The sequence below is a fragment of the Dipodomys merriami genome, unplaced genomic scaffold (assembly GCF_024711535.1).
Source record: "Dipodomys merriami isolate MVZ:Mamm:240054 unplaced genomic scaffold, mDipMer1.0.p SCAF_34, whole genome shotgun sequence".
Taxonomy (NCBI): Eukaryota; Metazoa; Chordata; class Mammalia; order Rodentia; family Heteromyidae; genus Dipodomys; species Dipodomys merriami.
The window spans coordinates 11,689,388-11,706,607 of record NW_027204937.1 but is presented as its reverse complement, the minus strand read 5'-3'; the positions used below and the strand labels follow the sequence as shown (position 1 = coordinate 11,706,607).

Sequence of the window (17,220 nt, the reverse complement as noted above, 5' to 3'; positions counted from 1 at the left end):
ATCGCAGTTCGAAGCCAGCCCGGGCAGGAAAGTCCACAAGACTCTTATCTCCAATTAACCACCAGAAAAACCAGAAGTGACACTGTGGCTCAAGTGGTAGAAACGCTTGCCTTGAGCCAAAGAGCTGAGGGACAGCACCCAGGCCGAGTTCAAGCCCCACAACCGATTTAAAAAAAAGTGACACAAAAGGAGAGTAGTTGTGTGACTGTAAGGTGGTAAAATTTCATATATATGTAAAAGTGATGCATGTAAAAACTTGTGAGCAGAGGACCTACCACAGTGTAAATGTGCAAGGCTCTTGGGTTCAATCTCCAGCCTTCTGTAAGATGCTTGATAATGTCAATTTCTTGGTTTTGAAATGTACTATATTGTATAAAGTATTATCAGGGAAGGCACTGCGTAAAGAGCATACCTGAACCAGGTAGAGGAGTGCATGTGTCTGTACTCCCCACATTCAGGAGGCAGAAGCAGAGGATCTCAAGTTTGGAGCCAGCCTGGGCTATGTAATGAGATCAACCTTGAACTCAGTGGTAGCTCAGTAGTAGAGCACTTATTTAGCATGCATAAGGCCCTGGGTTTAATCTTCAGCATCAGAGAAGAGTGTATGAACTTATATATATATATATATATATATATATTTTAATCTTTGTGGCAGCTGAAAAAAAGGATAAATTATAGCAGAGGAAAAAAATGACAAGAGTCCATGTAGATATTTTTATTCAGTTCTATTAAAAAAATAAGACATTTGAAAAAACATTTACAAAAGGTACTTGAATTCAATTATTTTCCTATTCTGTGACAGTTAGTGCTATAGGTTCAAGATGTTACATTAACATCAACACACCAGACTGAAAAAATTTTATTTCCAGAGTTTAACACTACACATCCTAATTAAGAGGAAACACTTCCATCAAGGTCTCAAGTTATTTTAAAAAATAACTTTCCCCTTACACTCATGAAGGATTGATTTTGCTAATTCAGCTGAGATCATGATAACTTGGTGTTGTGTTACTGGTACAGGGTAGATCCAGAGATGCAAGAAGCTAGCAAAGCGGACTTCTTAAAACACAGCATAAAATAATACTTCAGATTCAGACTAAGAGCTGAGTAGCATCTGTTTACCTTCATATGCTTAAATAACTGATCTTGAGAGCTTTTATTTTTTTTTCAGGTTTCAGTGATGCTGAAAAGCCCTACTTGAACAAAAACTTGGCTTTCCTATAAGCCAGTCATCCTACATCAAGTCACTTGTTCAGCAATTTGTAGTTGACTGCTGCCAAGAACAGATGGACTCCTTCAATGATTAGGGATCCCCAAGCTACAAAGGCTTTGTCTTCAGGTATAGAGATATCCAATCCTCATCAGTAGGGAGGAGTCAAAGATTTAAAATAATTTTGGCAACTGCCTAAGACGCTTTACATCCAAAAAGGTGCCTACTGCATTTATGCTATTCATTTGCTTCAAAGTTTCAGAGGGTTGCAAGCTTTCAGGAAAAACAAGATCGTCCTTTTCATTTTCTTTCTCAGGATGTTGAGTAAACTCTGCTTTTCCAGATCGTAAGTTCACTGCAGGGCTTAGTTTAAGGTTCTTTAATAAGAAAGCTGGGTTTCCATTTAAATGCTGTGTTCCTTTTGGCCGTACAACTTCATTTGTAATATTTCTCAACACTGTGTGTGTGTCCTCGAATTCACAGTCATAACAATTAGGTATTTCATGGGCATTCCTAGGAGGGTCTTTCTGATAACCAATTTGTATAGGTATGGATGCAGCATTCTGAGCTGATAAATGGTCGCCCTTGCTGTCTATGTGGTTGGAAGGCTCCTCTTCGTCCTCACTATTGTCACTGCTTTGTATTAGTCCATATCGCTTCATGTATTTTTTTGTTGCAAATGACATGTTGTTTGGTGAAATTAAGCTAAGACCCACAGTGCTTCTGTCTGCATTAATATGTAGAAGGCTAAAAGATGAGTCACAGTTATTTGGGTTTGATCGAGTGAGAGACAGTTGTGAGAGCTGATTTTCATTTAAATATTTCAGAGCTATAGCATTTGCCTCCATGCTCAAATCCACCCCAGTGGGGCTTACACCACTCATGCCAACATTAGCAAATGACATGTAGTTTAATCCAGAGATCACTGCTTCTGGGTTGATGCATGCCAGCACACTGAAAGACACAAATTAGTAAATCATCTTTTATCTTATTCTGAGTAATAAGAATTTCATTCTAAATATGTTTCATTCTGTGAAAGTAACAAAGGATTTCAGCCTTAAGCTCATGCTGCTTCTTATCTGAGTACTCAGACATTAAAGTCTTGATGATCCAGATATAAATTCAAGGAATAAGTAGAATAATGTGGAAGGCAATCTATGATTCACAGATTGAAAGTGAAATACAAACCTATTTGCATATACACACACACACACACACACACACACACACACACATATGGTTTATGAACAAATACAATGCTCCAACTCTCAGGCATTTAATACTACTGTGTCACTTAATTTTCAACTATTATTCCTGAAACAGCATGATATTTCAATGTAAAGTAAAATCAATCACAAAAAACATCTAATGATCCAAAAGTATAAGCACTGGTAAATTGCACAGAAAATGATATCATAATTATGATTCCAGCACGTGGAGGTTAGGGTCAGGAGGATTTTGACTCCAGGCTACTCTGAGCAGATAGCTACACCTTATCTTGGGCTTTACCTCTAGCCCAGACATTGTCATTAAATAAAAGATTTAAAAAAGAATTTCTTGTGTTGGTGTAAGAACAGAAGGAAAGATATTATATGAAAAAATAAATTAAAAAAAGACCATGTGTCCAAACAACCAATCAAAGTAATTGTTCATAGTTGAAGAGATTTCATTTGTAATAATGAAAAGCATCGATCAGTCTCTGGACATAGGCCTGCGCGTGCATGTGCACACGTGCACACACAGCCCATTTTGGCTGATTTGTCTTTTCCTTTATGTCATGTATAAACTCACAACAGCTGCCAGTTCTCATTGAGTCCTTACATGTGCCAGTCATTCTGCTAAAGCTGTATGTGCATTAGTGTACTTCTTCCTTACAGTAAGCTTTCTCAAAGAAGTACTGCCTATCTATTTTGACCTTATTGCCTCCACCACTTCGGTTTAGTCTCCTCATTCTTTTCTTCAACACTTCCTATTCCCTTCCCCTTACTTTTCCTTAGCATTGATTGCTATCTATATATCCAGTACACATGTCTAATTCCCTCCTACGAGCCAAACAAGGAAAGGACTTCTATCTGCTTTCCCCTATTGAATTATCTTCAGTGCCTGCCACACAATATGCATGTATTTGGTAAATACTGAAAAAAAAAGTGAGTACAATTATTATGTTTAAGTTGAGGAGACTGAGGAATAGATTTTAACCATTTCTCCAAAGATGAAGAGTAGTAAGTGGCCAGCAGAAACTGAGCCTACATCTGCCATCTTGCTGGGGGTTCTATAACCACTCTGTATTCAGCATATTACATTTTGCAAGATGCAGAGTCTTTCGTGACTACTTGTGACATTATATTCTAGTCAAAGAATATTCTAAGATTTTCTATATCATACCATAAAGAGCCTGAGCTATTTTACATGTACTTATCAACAGCCTACATCCAAAGCCCCACAAAAAAGTTCAATACATACCAGTTATTTTCATTCTTATGAGCACCTGAAATTTGGAAGAAGTAATTCCCAACAATTACTCTCTCCTGATACCAAATAATCCAAAAGTGTGCTCAATAATATTAGGTTTTGTATGTGGTTCCTTTAATCTTCTTGGTACTTAATGACTTGGAGACTACTTCAGATGTTCCCAATTTAGGTAGACATTATTTTTTAAAATAATGTTATTATTATTTTTTGGCAATACTGAGCCTCAACATTGCTAGGTAGGTGATTTGCCACTTGGGCCTTTTTTGCTTTCATTACTTTTTTTTTGGAAAAAGTCTTTCATTTTTGCCAGGGATGCCCCTAAAGTGAAATCTGCCTACCTATGCTGCCTACACAATTGGAATACAATTGTGTAAAACCACACCTGGTTTATTTGTTGAGATAGGGTCTTGGGAACATTTTGTCCAGGCTGGCCTAGAACTGTGATCTACCTGATCTCTGCCTCCCAAGTAGTTGGCTTGTACTACCATGCCGAGCCTTTTTTTGTTGTTGTTGTCTAAAGGATTTAACAAAACAATATCAATCAAATTATTTCTTGTAACTTTCTACCTTAACTAAAAGAATCTAAAATGTGGAGATGATCTTATATTCATCCCATATATACTAGGCCCTATATAAATCATAATCAAATAATCTGAGGTACAAATTTATGCCTTTTCCCAGGAGCTTTCTACAATTTATCTAAAATCTATTCACTTTTTTTTTTTTTTTTGGTCAGCTGGGGGCTTGACCTCAGGACCTGGGCTGTTCCTGAGTGCTTTTATTCAAGGCTCCTGCTTTACCACTTTGAGCCACAGTGACACTTCCTTTTTTCTAGTGGTTAGTTGGAAGAGTCTCATGAACTTTACAGCCCAGGTTGCCTTTGAATCATGATTCCCAGGTCTCAGCCTCCTGAGTAACTAGGATTACAGGCATGAGCCATCAGCACCTGGCTTCTATTCATTTTTGAAGCAAAATTTAACATTACCTGGCATGATCTACTTTATGTGCATTTTTCTTCACTTTAGTGGGAGAATCAATTTTTACTCCCAGGCTTCTTAGTTGTTTAAGAGTTGCATTAAGAACACAATCTTTGTCCACCAATCCTGAATTGTGATTGTTTTTCTTTGCATGATAAACATTTGGGGTTTTGGTACATTCATGGCTGATAACCACTGCTTTAGGAGATGGCTGCTCATTTTCATTTGAGGAGTTACTTAGTAAGTGGTTCACTTGACCCTGAGAAAAAGACAAAGGACATGTTTAAAAATCATTATCAATCTTAGGATAAACTGTTACATAATATACCATAATGAAGGGCTAGAGAAAGCAATGAGGTATTATCGTCTCAATTTCACAGAATACATTTGCAAGTTTTTTTTTCCTTTTTTCAAAGGATCACAGTTAGAGGTCAGTTCAGGCAAATCCTCAAAACTCAATCTCCAAAATAACTATCAAAAAGCAAGGCTTGAGGCATGGCTCAAATGACAGGAGGCCAGCTGATAGAACAAGCCAGCTGAGCAATCTTGAGGCCCTGAGTTTAAATCCTGGTACCAAAACAAAGAAACAAACAAACAACACATTTTAACAGGCACAGTCATGGGCACATGTAATCCCAGACATTGAGAACTTGAGGCAAGAGAATTGTGAATTCACGGTTGGTCTGGGCTACATAATAAGACCCTGTTTCAAAAACAAGAGACAAAAAAATTGCAAAACAAAAACCAAACCCAAATAACAAAATAGAACACCTACAAACTACAAACATCATGTTTAAAATTGTTTGGTAATATTCCAAGTGTTTGCAAGGATTTATGCTAAGTTCCTTAAAAAGAAAAGTTTTGGGGTTTTTTGCCGGTTGGTCCTGGGGTTTGAACTTGGCTTGGGCACTGCTCCTGAGCTTCTTTGTGCTCAAGGCTAGTGCCACCTGAGTCACAGCAACATTTCGGCTTTTTCAGAATAGTTTATTGGAGATAAGAGTCTCAGATACTTTCCTGCCCTGGCTAGCTTTGAACTGTGAGCCTCAGATCTCAGTGTCCTGAGTAGCTAGGATTATAGGTGTGAGCCACCAGTGCCTAGCTAAAAACTGAAGTTTTGAACTATGATTTTAGTCACAAAATGGCAGCTAAATGTTAGACCTTCATGGGGCTAGGGATGTGCTTTAGTAGTAAAGTGCTTGCCTAGCATGTATGAAGCCCTAGGTTCCATTCCTCAGTACCACAGAAACAGAAAATGCTGGAAGTGGCGCTGTAGCTCAAGGAGTGCTAGCCTTGAGCAAAAGAAGTTCAGGGACAGTGCCCAAGCCCTGAGTTCAAGCCCCAGGACTGGCAAAAAAAAGTAAAATAAATAAATAAAAAATTAGACCCTCATGTTAGTTTTAGGATTTGACTCCTTCCTCTGTTCATTTTCTAAAAATCAGAATGACCTGTGATACTGTCTGTGTGTTCCTGAGACTAGAGTACATTTTACTCAGTGAACATATAGGACTAACCCCTGTCTAGGACCCAACAGGCAAATAATATGGGTTCACTGGTGACTTGAGAGGACCTTACAATGAAGGATGTTTAATCAATACAAATAGGGAAACCCAGTATTCCAAAACCAACAATTTGGACAGAAGCGACAATCAGCATCATTTCAACCTTCAAACTCCAGCTTAAATTCTAAGTTTTCCTTCTAGAATAATGGAATAATTAATGCTTGCCCAGCACAGTCTGAAATAGCACATAGAAGATCTGGCCTGAAGGTTTATTAATAGACAACTGGGGTTTGATATATCATATATGGGTAGAACAGAACATTATGCATAGAATTCATTCTGTGCTCTCTTTGTGTTACGTGCTTCACCTGTCAAATGCTGGCTAGTCTTGCCTGTGATATTATTTCCCTCCTCCCCCACCTCATGGTATCATACTCAGAGACTATATATTCATCCTTACATTATTTACTTAGTCCCCTTTTTTAAGACTAAATTAAATTTTAATAAATACCTGCAAACCTGAAAATAAAATGACCAAATAGTACCAGAAATATCCTACTACTTTCCAATTTTAAAACTTTAAATAAACTATTGCTGGCTTCTTTCTGTATAAATGTCAGTATAAATTTGATGTAATACCAGCATTTATATTCTAAAAATAAAGCTGATTTATTCTGGCAGAGTACCTGATGACTGGCAGGTATACAGTAAATGACTAAATTTATCACAGTTTATGAAAACCTAAAGGAAATAAATGATTGTTAACTAGTTAAAAAAATCTTCCTGGGCTGGGAAGGTGGCTCAGTGGTAGAGTGCTTGCCTTGCATGCTCGAGGCCCTGGGTTCGATTCCTCAGCACCATGTAAGCTAAAAGACAAAAATCCGGAAGTGGCGCTGTGGCTCAAGTGGTAGAGCACTAGCCTTGAGCTGAAGAGCTGAGGGACAGTGCCCAGGCCCAGAGTTCAGGCCCCATGACCGGACCAAAAAAAAAAAAAAAAAAAAATCTTCCTACCTCTAATTTGTATCCCCTATATTAAATAACCATTTCGCAAAAGATGACATGTTCTGCATTTCTTACCAACAAGTCCTGGTAAATTTTCTGGTTATCTGTTAGTTGTGGAGGCAATGTATGCATCACTTGCTCACTTTTCGGTCTCCCCAACATTGCAGTTGCAGTGTTGTCGCTGGCACCCTCTGCTGGTCCAGTGTGTAAGCACATGCTCACGCTCTCAGCCAGCAAAGCATTTGGGAAGAATACAGGCACATCGGGTTCTTTGGTTACCTCTGAAGAGCTGCTTAGAAGAATTTAAAAAGTAAATGTTAACTGTGTATTTTTTTTTTTTTTGGTCTGGTCATGGGGCTTGAACTCTGGACCTGGGTGCTGTCCTTAAGCTCTTCAGGTCAAGGTAAGTGCTCTACCACTTGAGAGCCACAGCGCCACTTCAGGTTTTCTGAGTGGTTTATTGGAGATGAGTCTCACGGACTTTTTCCTGCCCGGCTGGCTTTGAACTGGGTCCTCAGATCTCAGCCTTCTGAGTAGCTAGGATTACAGGAGTGAGCCACTGGCGCCTGGCTTTTAACTGTGTATTTTTAACACATCTTTCAAATGTAACTTTCAAAGAAAGGGCTAAGACTCAAACAGCATATGGTTGCTATTTCAGTTCTTCTGTTTTGTTTTTTTACCTCTAAATAGCTGTACAAAGAGGTTTCAATTCAACATGTCAGCTTATGAGTATTATGCATCTGATTAGTGTCACCCCTTTTTTTGTTCTTCCCCAACTCTCCCAACCCCACCTACCCTCTTGTTGCCAAGTTTCATTTTCATATATGAACACTGAATATTTGATTGTTTTCACCTATTCTTCCTCTCTCCATTAGTCTGGCCTTCCCTCCTCTTGACTCTACCTCCCCCCAACACATATGCCAGTTTCCTGGTTATTTTCAGTTCTTGAGTGATGTATATAAATATATCATCTTGATAGGCATATAAAACTGTTTTTTGTAGGATGATGGGCTTGAATTAAGGGCCTGAGTATTGTCCCTGAGCTTTTTTTGTTCAAGGATAATGGTCTACCACTTTGAGCCACAGCTCCACTTCCATTTTTTTAGTTAACTGGTTAAGAGTCTCACAGACTTTCCTGCCTGGGCTACCTTTGAACTTCGATCCTCCTAAGTAGTTAGGATTACCGGTGTGAGCCACCAGAAACTTAGCTCACTGTTTTTAATATGTTTAAGAAAAGTATCTTTAAAGGTTGGAGAACAACCTGTTTATTTCTTCTAAACCTGATGCAATGAAAACATTTAAAGTATCTAAAAACTTAAAATATATTATTTGTTCACCTCAAGTTTTAAAATAATAAAGATCCTTATCAAATAAAAGTTCAGAAGGTGCTATTTATAACTATGTTTTACACGTGGTGGCATTTCTTTTCTTCTTTATCCTTTGATGTATTCCTTTCAATTTTATACAATGAGCATTTATTACTTTAAAAAATTTTAAATACATATTTTAAAATAACTAGGGAAAGTATTTCCTTTTAAACATTTTTATTAGCATACACTAATTGTACAAAGGGGTTTCACTGTGGTATTTCCATACATGATATAATGTGCTTTGAGGCTGGGTAGTGCACTTGCCTAGTATGTACAAGTACCAGGGTTTGATACCTAACAATGCAAAACAAAACAAATCTCTTATTAGAACAGTAATCTTTGGCTACTGTAGGAACCTCTTTGTACAAATAATACATCTTTAAAAAAAGGAAAAACAAAAAGGACAGAATCAGGGCTGGGAAGCTGGCTCAGTGGTAGAAGCGCTTGCCTTGCAAGCCTGAGGCCCTGGGTTCGATTCCTCAGCACCACATAAGCAAAAGGAAAAAAGCCGGAAGTGGTGCTGTGGCTCAAGTGGTAGAGCGCTAGCCTTGAGCTGAAGAGCTGAGGGACAGCGCCCAGGCCCAGAGTTCAGGCCCCACGACTGGACCCAAAAAAAAAAAAAAAAAAAAAAAAAAAAAAAAAAAAAAAAAAAAAGGACAGAATCATAAATAATTAAAACAGGCTATGTTAGGGGGCAGGTGCCAGCAGGATGGGTGAGGGGCAATAAGAAGGATGACTATAGTTGAAGTACAAACTTGTAATTATTTTAAGAAAGTGGGAGAAGCAGCTAGGTGCTGGTGGCTCATACCTGTAATCCTAGCTACTCAGGAGGCTGAGATCTGAGGATCATGGTTCAATGCCAGCCCAGGCAGGAAAGTCCATGAGACTCTCTTTTTTTTTTTTTTTTTTGGGTCCGGTTGTGGGGCCTGAACTCTGGGCCTGGGCATTGTCCCTCAGCTCTTCAGCTCAAGGCTAGCGCTCTACCACCTGAGCCACAGCGCCACATCCGGCTTTTTTCTTTTTGCTTATGTGGTGCTGAGGAATCGAACCAAGGGCCTCAGCCATGCAAGGCAAGTGCTCTACTACTGAGCCACCTTCCCAGCCCATCCATGAGACTCTTATCTGCAATTAACCCCCAGAAAACCAGAAGTAGAGCTGTGGCTAAAAGTGGTAGAGGGCTAGCCTGGAAAGAGCTCAGGGACAGCACCCAGGCCCTAAGTTCAAGTCCCACAATAGACCAAACCAAAAAAAAGAAGAAAGAAAAAAAAAAAAAAAAAGAAAGTGGGAGAAGGAAGCGAGAGAGGTAGGGGTAAGAAATGCAATTTCCAAGCCAGGTGTGATAACGTGTATAATCTGGCATTTAGGAGGCTGAGGAGGATTGAGAGTTCAAAGCTACCCCATCTCAAAAAGGGGGGAAAAAGTGGGAAAAGCAATAATAAGTATTGGTAGAAGTGTTATTATGGGCTAGGCATTGTTTCATCTTACATGAGGTAGATATATTATTCCCATTTGACATATAGAAACATTGAGTCACAAGAGTAGCTAACTAATTTGCACCAAGTTATACCAAACTTGAAGAAAATAAGTTACAGACAATTTAATATCTAACATTTTTCTTCTGATTTTATCAGTTTTAGAATCTGCTTTTCAAAACCTAATATATCCTGAGTATCTTCTCATTTTACTAAATATACTTATATATATATATAGAGAGAGAGAGACTAAATAATGCATTTCTTTTGTTGGTGTTGTTTTTTGATACAGAACTGAATCTGAATGCAGATCCTCAGGCTTGTTAAGCCCTTTCTTGCTTTAGTCTTCAGGTAATGTGTTTTTGTCTGGCCTACTTTGGACTGCAGTTCTCCTATACCTATAACCTCACTTAAGATGGGACCATAGGTATGTGTGATCACACTCTTATATCACTACACCCAGCTTTTTAAATGAGGTAAGGTCTTGCTAACTTATCTAAGTTGGTCATGAACTGTGGGTCCTCCAGATCCCTGCCTATGTACCAATGATTACAGGCATGAGCTACTGGGCCTACCCAAAAACAAATTTTAATCATTATATAGTATTTCCTTGTATAGCTACAGTATCATTTTTCTAACCCCAACTCTTTTTTTATTATTTCTAACTATTCTACATCATATTTTGTTGTTCTGTTTTTGGTGCTGCACTTGGGGCTTGAACTTAGGGCCTAAGTTCTACTTCGAACATTTTGGTGGCTAATTGGAGATAAGTCTCACAGACTTTCTTGCCCAGGCTAACTACAAACAGTGATCCTCAGATCTCAGCCTGAGTAAGCTAGGCTTATAGGCATGAGCCATCATGACCAAAGAATGAACTTTAAACATTTTGACCTCAAAAAGATTTCAACTGTGAAGTGCTAAGGTAGTTGATCAGCTTGATTTAATTATTCTATACTATAAATATACAAACATATAAAAATTACATTCTATTTCATAAACAATTATTATTTGTCAATTTAAAACAAAATGTAAAAAAAGGACTCAAAAGACATCTTACTTGGATTCAGAAAGTGGCTCATTAAGTTCTTCTTCTATAGCAACATTGCTCTCTTCAAAACTGGGAATGTCAACTGCTTTTAGTGAAGATGCATTATCTGGAAGATTTGTGTCTTCATTAATAATATCAACAGAAAAATTCATATCCTCACTGGAAATCTTGGTATCATCTTGCTTCAGCCGAGAGTCAGGCTCTTGACCATCATCTGCTGCATTCCAAAATAAGCTAGCACCTGGAAATTAAATGATGTAACACACACTGAAACAAATATTCACCTATGAAAATAATAAACATGAAAACTACTAAAGCCAGCTGTATGAGCAGCTATTCTATTTTAACACAATTGCTTATAACTGTTTTCATATTTTCCTCAGAAATGTCACAAACAGGTAGGTAAAAGACAAAACCTGGGGCACAGGGAAAGGGTTCATTCTGAGTCCTGCTTCTTTAAGAGGAGTCTCTGATTTATATCTTAAGGTCCTGACAGCCAGGTATGGTGGTACACTTGAACTCCCAGCATTCATAAAGCTAGGCAGTAGGATTGAGAGTACAAGGCTAGCTTGGGCTATATATGGATTTCAATGGAAGTCCAAGTTACACAGCAAGATCATGTCTCAAAACAAAACAAAACAAAGGAGTAGAAAAAAATATACCAAGTAACAAGTCCCTAGGTTCTCTGGTTTTTATCTTAAAATGCTACATCAAAAAAACTATATTAGAGATGTACCAAATATATCAGGTAAGTATTTATGAAATGTTTCAGCAGGGTGCCCAGTGGCTCACATTTATAAGTCTAGCTAGTCAGGAGGCAGAGATCTGAGAATTTTAATTTGAAGCCATTCTGGCTAGGAAAGACTGTGAAACTCGTTTCCACTAAACTCAAAAAAGCCAGAAGTGGCACTGTGGCTCAAATGGTAAAGTGCTAGCCTTGAGCAAAAGCAGCTCAGGAATAGCGCTCAGATCCTGAGTTCAAGTCCCAGCGCCAGAGCATGTGTGCGCGCGCATGCACACGCACGCACACACACACACACACACACACACACACAGAAATGATTCCCAAACTTTATGGACTATTTGTACATATTTATAGACCTTTCTTATATATTAGCTGCTTACTTTTTTTCATTAAATTATTATTATTATTATTATTATTATTATTATTATTTTGTTGGTCATGGGGCCTGAACTCTGGGCCTGGGCCCTGTCCCTCAGCTCTTCAGCTCAAGGCTAGCGCTCTACCACTTGAGCCACAGTGCCATTTCCAGCTTTTTCTTATTATGTGGTGCTGAGGAATTGAACCCAGGGCCTCATGCATGCAAAGCAAGCACTACCACTGAGCTACCTTCCCAGCTCTCTCTCTCTCTCTCTTTGTTGGTCATAGGGCTTGAACTCTGGGCCTGAGCTCTATCCCTAAGCTCTTCAGCTCAAGGTGAGTGCTCTACCACTTGAGTCACAGCGCCACTTCCGGCTTTCTGGTGGTTAATTGGAGATAAAAGTCTCATAGACTTTTCCTGCCCGGGCAGGAAAAAGATAAAAACCAGAGAACCTAGGGACTTGTTACTTGGTATATTTTTTGAACTGAGATCCTCAGATCTCAGCCTCCTGAGTAGCTAGGATTACAGGTGTGTGCCACCAGCACCTGGCTAAATTAATTCGTTTTATTTTTACCTTATCTGATCCTTTTTTTGTGAAATCATAGACTTGATATCTAATTATACCTTTTCTAGTACTCACAAGAAAAAACACTCAACACATGAACTATTCATCTGCATATTACCCCAAATTATCTTTTGAACCATGAGTTATCTGCATGCTATATTTTGGGAAATAATAGTATATACATAATTGTTGAAAGAAATGGTTAAAAATGTTTTTTTTTTTTTTTTTTTTTTCTCGGTCGTGGGGCTTGAACTCTGGGCCTGGGCGCTGTCCCTCAGCTCTTCAGCTCAAGGCGAGCGCTCTACCACTTGAGCTACAGCGCCACTTCCGGTTTTCTGGTGGTTTATTGGAGATAGGAGTCTCACGGTCTCTCCTGCCTGGGCTGGCTTTGAACCGCGATCCTCAGATCTCAACCTCCTGAGTAGCTAGGATTACAGGCGTGAGCCACCAGCGCCCGGCTAAAAATGTTTTTAAAGCTTCTTTTATTTCTTTTTTCTTTTCTTCACTCCTGCCCTTGGGACAGGGTCCTAGGCTACAAATCCTCAAACTTCCTGCCTCAGTCTCCTGAATGCTGAGATTATAAGTATGTGGTATGCACCATACCAGCCTTTTAAAAAATTGTTTATACTTTGGAGATTTACTTTTGTGATTTTATTTTTAAAAAATTAATGAAAGCAAGATTTAACTTTGTATTCATTATTTTTTCTTAAAAAACAAATTTGAAAAGTTACATTGGTCCTGCCTACTATTCCTGACTTTCTTTGTATATATACATACAGACACATACATTTATGGAGAGAAGAATATGTAGAACTGATGTACTTCTCTAATAAAAATTACTTCAAGTAACTATTAATTTTTACTGGGATGCTACTGAATTATGCCTGTAATCCTAGCTATTCAGGAAGGTGAGACCTGGAAGATTGAGTTTTGAAGTTGGCCCCAGCAGTAAAATCCAAAAGACTCTATCTCCACTAACCAACAAAATGCTAGACTAGCAAGAAAGCCAAGAAAGAGCTCTAGGCCCTGAGTTCAAGCCTAGGGACTAGCACCAAAAGAAATCTGAACAAATAAAAAAATAATTTTTATATGAACAACTCTGAATGTTAATAGACAACATTTTCAAATTTTCAAACTCTGTATTTGTTTGAAACCTTGTCCTCAATCTCAGAATATCATTCAAACATGAGTCAACACCTTTGGTGTATAAGTAAGCCAGAATCCAGATCCCAAAATCTTATAGTCTAGTGATGGACATGTATGAGAAAGTTTAATACAGTAAACACAGAATTAAAAAATTTTTAATGGGTGGGCTGGGAAGGTGGCTCAGTGGTAGAGCGCTTGCCTTGCATGCCTGAGGCCCTGGGTTTGATTCCTCAGCACCACATAAGCAAAAAGAAAAAAGCCAGAAGTGGCGCTGTGGCTCAAGTGGTAGAGCGCTAGCCTTGAGCTGAAGAGCTGAGGGACAGTGCCCAGGCCCAGAGTTCAGGCCCCACAACTGGCCCCCCCCCACAAAAAATTTTTTTTAATGGCACACAGAAAAATACTCCACTTTTTGTATGTTTACTTAGCTCACAGTACCCACAAGTTCCTGTAATACTACCTCTCCAAAACATAAATGCACGCAGGCATAGTTTCCCTAAGAACTGTTGCCTTTGCAATGAACAAAGATGGGACTCTAACAGATAAATTCCTGTTTCTCAATACCCTTTCCACTAAACCAGTGGTAATCTAACATGCAAACTCTAGGTCTGCCACATTTAAAAATATATAGCAGTGAAGCCAGATTACAGATAGAAATGGGTGGAAAAAGCCAAGTAGAGTCCTACTGGTAGCATAATTTCTAGCTGTACTCTTTTCCTAATGTCCTATGTTATTTACAGTCAAAGAATTTTCACTAATACTAAATAGTACTCGTGACTTAAAAATAGGCATCTCTCCCTTGTTGCTCTCCTCAATATAATAGCTTAGAAAACAAGCAGGTTCAAGACCAGTAGGAATTTTTGTTCTTATATTCTCTCTTAAATGTTTATTCTGGGGGTTAGAGGTGTGGCTCTGTTAATGAGAATTCCAGCCAATAAGGGAAAGCATCAGGCACTGAGTACTCAGATAAAAACAAAGCTTATTCTGTCACTTCAATTCATCATTTTTTGTTTCTGCCAGTCCTTTATCAATTATCTCACACTTCATTTCATGACTTTTAAGAATAATGACATTTCCCATAGTAGCCCAGTCTCTGGATTTTTAAATTGATCTCCATATTCTCTTCTGTACTTCTCTAACTTCTTTTTAACGCTACTAGCATTAGTCAACTTAATTTTGGAATAATTCTAGACTTACAATAAAGAATAAAGTTCCTATATACCCTAACCTAATTTTCCTTGTTGTTAACATCTTTTTTTTTGGTCGGTCGTGGGGCTTGAACTCTGGACCTGGGTACTGTCCCTCTGCTCTTCAGCTCAAGGTTAGTGCTCTACCACTTGAGCCACAGCGCCACTTCCTGTTGTTAACATATTACCAATATCTATATTTGCCAAAATTAAGAAGCTAACATTGGTACATTACTATCAAATTAAAACTCCAAGCTTTATTTGAATTCCATCAATTTTTCAACTAATGTCCTTTTCCTTTTTCAGGATCCAATCTAGGCCATCACATTGTGTTCTGCCACAGTAATTTTTCAGTTCTCAATCTTCAACTGCTTCATCCAATTAGTTATCAAATCTTATCAGTGGCTTATGTGGCCTTTTATACTACATGATTTTTCCTCCTAATTCTTCTCCTAATTCCTTTCCTCCTCTCCTTCTCTTTTCTGTCAGTCACATTTTAAAATATAAAGCAGTGAAGCCAGACTCAAGAAAAAACATATTTACAAACATGAAATACTCATCTGTATACTATTTCAAATTCTCCGCTCTTCTCTCCTCACCTCCACTCCTCACTTTTTTTTGGTAGTACTGGAATTGAACTCAGTGCCTTCACTTGCTAGGCAAACACTCCATCACTTACTTCAGCGATGCCCCCAGTTCTTTTGCTTTTGTTTTGCAGATAAGAGTCTCATGAACTTTTGCATGGGCTGCCTTGAACCAAGACCCCCTCATCTATGTCTTCTGAGTAGCTTGGGATACAGGTGTGAACCACACTCAGCCCTCCTTTCCATTCTTAGCCCTACCATAGCTACAGCTAAGAGTCCTGTGTCTTCTTAGTGAGCCTGTCTTACGATTCCTCAATTCCTATCAAGGTCCAGACTCACTAACAATATGTAGATGAAACCTTTCCTTCATCCTTCAAACCACAGACATTTCTCTTATTAGAACTCTGTTCAACCCAGGAAAGTAATAAAGCCCAACTATATGTCATGTGATAAAGTTTTGTGTCTGCTTTCAGGTGCAAATTTATTTAATAAAGAATAAAATTACAAGGAAGAAAAGCTGTGGCTCAAGTGGTACAGTGAGCCTTCAGCAAAAGAACCTCAGGGATAGTGCCCAATCCCTGAGTTCAAGCCTCAGGACCTGCACCCTCCAATAAACAAACAAAAACAAATCAAGAAGAAAATTACAGCCAAGTGCTGGAGGCTCACGCCTGTAATCCTAGCTACTCAGGTGGCTGAGATCTGAGCATCCCAGTTCAAAGCCTGGGCAGGCAAGTCTGTGAGACTCATCTCCAATTAATCACAGAAAAAAGCCAGAAGCAGAGCTGTGGCTCAACTGGTACAGCACTAGCCTTGAGCAAAAGAAGCTCAGGGTCAGTGCCCAGGCCCAGAGTTCAAGCCCCAGGACCAAAAAAGAAAAAAAAGAAAGAAAGAAAAAGAATTACACACTTAAAACAAGTTACACTCTTATCATCTGTTTTAGATCTACTGTATTATAAACCAATGAATTAAAAACAAACAAACAAACATTACCTGTGCTCACAGCAATGCTTACACTTTTTCTCAAGTTTATGCCAGGTGAGTCAGAGGGTGTTTCCATGGATACCAGCTCGACTTGTCTTGCATCTTCACCAGCAGCTGTCTTAGAAGAGCCAGCCTTCAGAGACTGTGCTTCCAATAAACGCTGAATCTGTATCAATCACAAACATACTTTTAACAATGAAGTGGTCAACAAAATTGATAGCAGAGTTTAACAACAAATTACAAGGTGACAAGTTATAAAGAACATACTTTTAGCTATTTTATCACATTACAATTAGATCATACCATGAAACTTCAATATAGAGAGCCATTATCATTAGTTATTAAGAAGCACTTAAAGTCAAGTATAAATTAAAAAGTGAAGTATAAAGATTGTCATTTATGTAAAAAATTGTAAATGCCAATATTTCAAATTGACATTCCTACCTCCCTATAAACCAAGTAAAAATGGAGTAAACTCAGACTCTGCATACCAAAGGCTGAACACTACAGATTGTTTTTATAAAGGTTAATTGGAACTGCCCATATATGGCTATGCTGAAACTAGAAGTATTAATAAACAATAGCTAATAATTACTGAGTTGTTTCT

At 38.4% G+C, this 17,220-nt stretch overlaps 1 protein-coding gene across 5 annotated transcripts in view; it reads right to left on the bottom strand.

Moving 5' to 3' along the window:
• Nucleotides 1-765: 765 nt before the first annotated feature.
• Stil (STIL centriolar assembly protein) overlaps nucleotides 766-17,220 on the bottom strand; it is a 52,502-nt gene continuing 36,047 nt past the window's right edge. For 4 of the 5 annotated variants that reach the window (XM_069987289.1, XM_069987287.1, XM_069987290.1 and 1 more), the window contains 5 exons: nucleotides 16,623-16,779; nucleotides 11,060-11,291; nucleotides 7,236-7,452; nucleotides 4,668-4,918; nucleotides 766-2,164 (listed from right to left, as the gene is read on the bottom strand). In XM_069987289.1, the coding sequence (XP_069843390.1) occupies nucleotides 1,384-2,164; nucleotides 4,668-4,918; nucleotides 7,236-7,452; nucleotides 11,060-11,291; nucleotides 16,623-16,779 (1,638 nt within the window). In that variant the 3' untranslated portion in view covers nucleotides 766-1,383. The remainder of the gene's footprint in view (nucleotides 2,165-4,667; nucleotides 4,919-7,235; nucleotides 7,453-11,059; nucleotides 11,292-16,622; nucleotides 16,780-17,220) is intronic. The other variant, XM_069987288.1, reaches the window with a different exon arrangement.